The sequence below is a fragment of the Nothoprocta perdicaria genome, unplaced genomic scaffold (assembly GCF_003342845.1).
Source record: "Nothoprocta perdicaria isolate Ctin4 unplaced genomic scaffold, notPer1 scaffold_357, whole genome shotgun sequence".
NCBI lineage: Eukaryota > Metazoa > Chordata > Aves > Tinamiformes > Tinamidae > Nothoprocta > Nothoprocta perdicaria.
This window is the reverse complement of record NW_020455596.1, coordinates 101,362-107,856: the sequence shown is the minus strand read 5'-3', so window position 1 is coordinate 107,856 and position 6,495 is coordinate 101,362. Positions and strand designations below refer to the sequence as shown.

The 6,495-nt window shown below is 66.9% G+C and overlaps 1 protein-coding gene, 1 long non-coding RNA gene and 1 other non-coding gene across 3 annotated transcripts in view; all 3 read right to left on the bottom strand.

The window, feature by feature from the left end:
- Positions 1-3,991, bottom strand: part of MYO1G (myosin IG) — a 13,134-nt gene extending 9,143 nt beyond the window's left edge. The window contains exons 1-7 of the mRNA XM_026044260.1: positions 3,897-3,991; positions 3,336-3,544; positions 3,140-3,233; positions 2,166-2,331; positions 2,036-2,089; positions 1,202-1,297; positions 945-1,061 (exon numbers count right to left, since the gene is read on the bottom strand). Coding sequence (XP_025900045.1) covers positions 945-1,061; positions 1,202-1,297; positions 2,036-2,089; positions 2,166-2,331; positions 3,140-3,233; positions 3,336-3,544; positions 3,897-3,991 — 831 coding nt within the window. The remainder of the gene's footprint in view (positions 1-944; positions 1,062-1,201; positions 1,298-2,035; positions 2,090-2,165; positions 2,332-3,139; positions 3,234-3,335; positions 3,545-3,896) is intronic.
- A 619-nt stretch (positions 3,992-4,610) lies between these two features.
- Positions 4,611-4,994, bottom strand: LOC112951579. The gene is made up of 2 exons (XR_003250247.1): positions 4,810-4,994; positions 4,611-4,698 (listed from the first exon to the last, which is right to left on the bottom strand). It is a non-coding gene; the product is annotated as an uncharacterized LOC112951579 (long non-coding RNA).
- Positions 4,995-5,144: 150 nt separating this feature from the next.
- LOC112951584 lies at positions 5,145-5,277 on the bottom strand. Its single transcript, XR_003250251.1, has one exon. It is a non-coding gene; the product is annotated as a small nucleolar RNA SNORA9 (small nucleolar RNA).
- Positions 5,278-6,495: the final 1,218 nt, after the last annotated feature.

Sequence of the window (6,495 nt, the reverse complement as noted above, 5' to 3'; positions counted from 1 at the left end):
GGGGGCTCTACTGGGTTGGGTGGGGATGTATTGGGTTGGGTGGGCTGTACCGGGTTGGGTGGAGCTGTACTGGGTTTTGTGGGGTTGTACTGAGTTGTGTGGAGCTGTACTGGGTTGTGTGGGGTTGTATTGGGTTGTTTGGGCTGTACTGGGTTGGGTGGGGCTGTACTGGGTTGGGTGGGGCTGTACTGGGTTGTGTGGGGTTTTATTGGGTTGTGTGCAGCTGTATTGGGTTGGATGGAGTTGTACTAGGTTGGGTGGAGCTGTACTAGGTTGGGTGGGGCTGTACTGGGTTGTGTGGGGTTGTATTGGCTTGTTTGGGCTGTATTGGGTTGGGTGGGGTTGTACTAGGTTCGGGGGAGCTGTACTGGGTTGTGTGGAGCTGTACTGGGTTATGTGGGATTGTACTGGGTTGTGAGGGGTGGTACTAGGTTGTGAGGGGTTGTACAAGTTTGGGTGGAGCTGTTCTGGGTTGGGTGGGGTTGTATTGGGTTGGATGGAGTTGTACTAGGTTGGGTGGAGCTGCATTGGGTTGTGTGGGGCTGTACTGGGTTGTGTGGGGCTGGACGTGTGGCTGTACTGGTTTCTAGTGGTTATTGCTAGCTGGGATGGGACAAGATAGGACTGAAGGGGATGAAAAAAGACGGGACACGATGAGGCAGGTTGGGATGGAGCAAGATGTGACTGGACAGGATGAGGCAGGAGAGGAGGTGACAGCGTGGGATGGGACAGAACTGGGTGAGTTGAGACAGAATGGGATAAGATCGTGCAGGAGTGAATGGGACAAGATGGGTTAGGACTGGATGGGACAAGATAGGATAGGTCAAGATGGGAGGGGATGGGATGAGATACGATGGTATGAGATGGTATGGGACAGGACAGGATGGGATGGGACGGGATGGGATGGAACGGGACAGGATGGGATGGGATGGGATGCATTTCACCAGGTGCAGGATGGCAGCGAGGATCTTGTGCACAGAGCTGATCTCCTCCGGGGTGAAGCCGATCACGGCCATGGCCTCCTCCACCTCCTTGTGCCTGGCCGCGTCGTCACCCCCGGCCTGGGGACAGCGGGCACCAGAGCCGCGTGAGCGGACCGGGGTGCCCGGGGTGCCCCCGGGCTGGCATCCAGCGTGCTGAGCCCTGTCACGCTCGTCACAGCCGCCGGGGACACGGTGTCCCCGAGCCCGCGGTCACTCACGCCGCTGGCCGTGCCCTCCCGGGTGTAGCAGTAGGCGCCGGGGTCGCGTTGGAGCTGCAGCGAGGCCAGCAGCGCGTCCGGGGCGCCCCACAGCAGCTGAGGGGAAGGGGTGGCCGTGGGGCCCCGTCACCGCCCCGCGTGACGCGGCCCTGGGATGTGACACCGAGGGCTCCCTCCCGGTGGGCCCTGCTTTGGCCCGTCGGGATCCAGCTGCTCCCATCCAACTTTGTGCTGTCCCATCCCATCACAGCCCAGTCTGATATGTCCTCTCCTGTCCCAGTCAGTCTCATCCCACTCATCCTCATCCTGTCCATTCCCATTGGGTCCCAGGCTGTCCCCCTCCAGTCCCATCCCATCCCTTCCTGTCTTCTGCCAGTCCCATCTCGCCTCAGCTGTCCCCATCCCGTCCTAGCCCTTCTGATCTGACCCCAGCTCATCCTCTCCCCTCCAGTCTCATCCCATCTGTCCATCTCATCCCCTCACATCCTGTTCCATCTTATCCCGGTCCATACGATCCCATCCAGTCCCATCCCATTTCATCCTGTCCTGTTTGTCTCATCCCACTCCATCCCACCCCATCCCTTCTCATCCTATTACATCTCATCCCATCCAGCCCCATCTGTTCCATCCCAATCCATCCCCTCTTATCTCCTCACATCCCATCCTGTGCATCCCATCCCATCCCCTCACATCCTATTACGTCCCATCCCATGCGGTCCCATCTGACCCATCTCATGGCAATCCATCCCGTCTTACCTGCTCATATCCCATCCTGTCCATCCCATCCCACCCAACCCTACCCCATCCCATCCCATCCCATCCCGGGTGGCTCACCTGGTAGAAGGAGTGGAAGTTCCTCTCACCCGGTTGCTGCTGGATGATGCGGGACTGGAAGAGGGAGCAGGGGGTGGGTGCCCGGTGGTGGCCGCGCCGGCAGCACCCACGCGGCGCCCTGTGCCCGCACCTTCTCCAGGAGGTAGTTGTGGATGTGGCCCCCCGTGGGGTCGCCCTTGAAGTCGAAGTTGATGTCCATGTACTTGCCGAAGCGGCTCGAGTTGTCGTTGCGGTTGGTCTTGGCGTTGCCAAAGGCCTCCAGGACGCAGTTGGACTTCAGCAGGACGTTCTTCACCCTGGTTGGCACAGTGTGGCACGGCAAAGGACATGGCACCCCATGGACCCCAGTACAGCTGGCGCGGGACACCCCATGAGACCCCACAACCATCCCTGTGGGCATAGGGCACCCCAGGGACCCCCACTTCATCATGGAGCACCACAGGGGCTCCTCGTACTTGGACATGAACATGGGGCACCCCAGGGTTCCTCACAACCTCTCTATGGACATGGGGCACCACAGGGACTCCTACATGAGCCCGGCAGGCATGGGGCACCCCAGGGATCCCACTCCAAACCCATGAGCTTGGGGCACCCCCAAGAGTTTCACAGCACCCCTATGGGCATGGGGCAACCCCAGGCTCCCCACACCCTATCATGGAGCACCTTATGGACTCCCACACCACCCATATGGGTGTGGGGCATCCCAAGGACTCCCATGAAGCCCCTATGGGCGTGTAACATCCCACAGGACCCCACAACCACCTGTACGGGCATGGAGCTCCCCAAGAACCTCCTGCCACCTCTATGGGCATGGGGCAACCCCAGACTCCCCACACTGTACAATGGAGCACCCTATGGACCCCCAAACCACCCCTATGGGCATAGGGCATCCCAAGGACCTTCATAAAGCTCCTATAGGTACGTGACATCCCACGGGACCTGCATGGGCATGGAGCTCTCCAAGAACCTCCCGCCACCCCTATGGGCATGGGGCAACCCTGGGCTCCCCACACCCTACCACGGAGCACCCTATGGACCCCGCCGCACCACCCCTATAGCCATGGCCCCCCATGGGCCAAGGGGGGCCGCTGCGGACGTCCCCACCTCTCCACCTCGGCGCGCTGCGTGGGGTTGGTGATGGCCGCGATGTACTGCATGATGTACTTGCTCGCCTCCGTCTTGCCCGCCCCGCTCTCGCCTGCCGTGGGGGTGGCACGGGTGGGTGACACGGGTGGGTGACCCGGGCGGGTGACCCGGCGGAACCGGCACCGTGGGGCGCCCCCCGGCCTCCCCCACCTACCCGAGATGACGATGCAGGTGTCCTTGGCGCGGCGCTTCATGGCCTTGTAGGCGGCGTCGGCCACGGCGTAGAGGTGCGGCGGGCGCTCGTAGAGCTCGCGCCCGCGGTAGCGCTCCACGACGCCGGGCCCGTAGAGCGGCAGCGCCCGGTACGGGTTCACGGCCACCACCACCTCCCCGATGTACGTGTAGATGCGGCCGCGGGAGAACCTGCGCGCAGCCGAGCGCCGGGGTCGTCCCGCGGGAGGAAACGGGGCCCCGCCGCGCGCGCCGGCCTGGCCACCGCTCCGGTTCCCGACCAGGGGCAGATGGTTCCCTGGACACCCTCGCGCACGGACGCGACTCCGGTTCCCAACCAGGGGCAGATGTTTCCCTGCCACCGCTCGCGCGCGGATGCGACTCCGGTTCCCAACCAGGGGCATGTTTCCCTGCCACCGCTCACGCGCGGACGCGACTCCGGTTCCCAACCAGGGGCAGATGCTTCCTGCCGATGGAGGCTGCTTCCCACCCCGGCGCACGCAGGGCGTCACCCGCAGCTCCGGCGGGGACCCCCAGGCCGTACCGCAGGCGCAGGTTCTCCATGAAGTGCTCCATGGTGACCTCGTCGAGCAGCACGAAGTCGGCCTTGCCGAACTCGGGGCTCTCCTGCTCCGCCATGGCGCGCCGGGCAGCGGGCACCGCGCGCAGGGCCCCGAGGCGCCGCCTTCCTGTCCCCGCGGCGGCGAGCGGCGCAGGCGCCGAGCTCTGCGCCCCGCGGCCCGGCCCCGTCACCACATCCCGTGGGTGCCCGCAGCGGCAACGGGGACGCCTGCGGTGGTGCCGGGCTGCGGGGACGAGGGAGGCCCTTGCGGCGGAGCCACGCGGGTGTCCGGGATGGGACGGGGACCCCGGCGGGATGAAGCGCCTGGATTTGGGGGTTCGGGGAGCGCGGGGCTGCTGCGGTTGCGCAGCGTCACTTCCCTCCGGAGCAGCGGTGGCGCCACCGCGGCATCCGGCCCACACCCCAGCGCCCGCGGGCACTTCCGCAGCGGAGTGGTGCCGAGGCCCCCGCCGGAGAGCGGGAACCGCTTGTATGGGAAGGGCCATTCCCGGCAGGAAGCCCCTGGACTCAAGTTGCCCATGGCAGCGCGCGCAGAACACCCTAGGAGCCGTGTGGAACCGAAGCGGCCCCGGGGGACAGAGGACACAGGACTGCGGTGCCAGGGACTCGTGTTTATTCAGCTGGTCTGCACTAGGAGAGCCCCGTGTGCAGGAATCGCCTCCTGTGGGCAGGAATTCCTTCCTACGGGGTAGGAATCGCCTCTGGAGCGGGGTCAGGCTTCCTCCTCCTCTTCCTCACAGAGTGTTGCTGAGGCCGACGGGAGCTAGGAGAGAGGAGGCAGCGTTAGGAGCGCGCGGTGAGACCTCAGTGTCCCCCGCCGCCCCAGACACACAGGGGTTTCCTGGTGCTCCCCGTGGCCACGAGGAGCCCTTACCCCGGAGCGAGGGGCCTCGCGGCGCTGGGATGTGACACGTCTCCATGCTCAAGCCGTGCAGGAAGCCCGTCGGAACGGGCCGGGACTCTGGTGAGGAGACTGAGCTGGGTCAGGGCCGAAGCTCCTCATCCTCCTCTTCCTCCACTCGCGCTCTTCTTGTGCCCATCCTGGCAGGAAACTCCCTTCTCATCCCGTCGGCTCTGCAGGGCAGGAAGGGGAGATGGGTCTGTGTGCAGGTCCTGGGAGCTCCCCCAGCCACCCCCGTGTCCCCTCCCGGTGCCCGTGGAGCCTCTGCCCTGTGGCCCACGTCACCGTGGTCACACTCCAGGTGACACCCGTGTCCGAGACCTCTATAGCCCCCCGCCGGGGAGGGCGGCGGGAGACCTCAAACCGTCCCGGGCTGCTCTGGCAAGCGCTGCAGGAGTGCGCGGGGCCACCGCAGGCCCCGCCACGCTGGACGGCTTGCGGCCGAGCCCGGAGGTGGACGGGCAGCACAAGGCACGGCCCTCCTTCCCACGGGATTTCAGCCCTGCCGGACCCTTGTCCGTTGGCTGAAGAGGGAATGTTCCCCTTGTGGCTGCATTTGGACTCACCTGGACAGACAAACTGCTGCCACGTGGTGGAACGGGGAAGAGAAGCCCCTCGGGACAGGCCTGTTCCAGGTACCTGCCCGCTGTTGTCCATCTGCCCGGGCTGCCGGCAGCGAGGGAGGCTGCAAACTGGGAAGAAAAACGAGCTGTTATCCCAGAAGTCTTCACCACCCGCAACAGGCCGGCGCCATCCCCTGCTGCGGCCAAGTGCTGGGAATGAATCATGGAGAAGCTGCCGGACACGGGAGCGAAACCCGGGGCCTGTCCGGGACTCCTACGGCCCCGCGCCAGGGAGGGCGGCGGGAGGCCTCAAACCGTCCCGGGCTGCTCTGGCAAGCGCTGCAGGAGCGGCGGCGCCACCGCAGGCCCCGCCACGCTGGACGGCTTGCGGCCGAGGCACCCGGCCGGCCCCGAGCCCGGCTGCGGGATGCCCCCCGGGGCCGGGGCTGAGCTGCGCCCACGCCCGGTGACCCCCCTCGAAGGACCCGGAAGGCACCGACCGCCAGCCCGGGAAGGCCCGGCCTCCATGGCTGCCGGACACGGCGCCCCGCGGTGCCCGGGGCCGCAGATCCGCGCGGGGCCGGCGATCCCCGCCCGCCATCATCCACCGCCCGCGGCCCACGCGGCGCCCACGTGCGCGGCGGATGGGCCTTCCCAGCGTGCACCGCGCCACGCGGCCTCGCGGCGTGGCCCCGCCGCCCCATCGGGGCAGCGCCGCCGCCCGGAGCGCCCCCATGCGACCGCCCGGCCTCAGAGCTACCGACCCCGCCGCATCCCCGGCCCCCGGGAAGTCCCCCAGCCGCCGATGGCGGCGGATGTTGCGACCGCACCCCCCTCCTACCTGCTGCCGCCGCCGCCATGGCTGTAGGCGGAGCCTGGCTGGCGCGTGACGTCAGCGCGCCCCCCCCCCTCCGCGGCACGGCCACCTGGCGGGCGGTGGCGCAGCCAGCGGGAGGGGCCCGCGCATGCGCAGCGCGCACGGCGGGAGGGAGGACAGAAGAGCCGGCCGCGGGGGGCCGGCGCCAGGGGGCGGGGCCAACGCCACAGTGGGCGGGACCGAGGTGTGGAGGCTCGGCCGGCTACGCGGTGGGCGGGG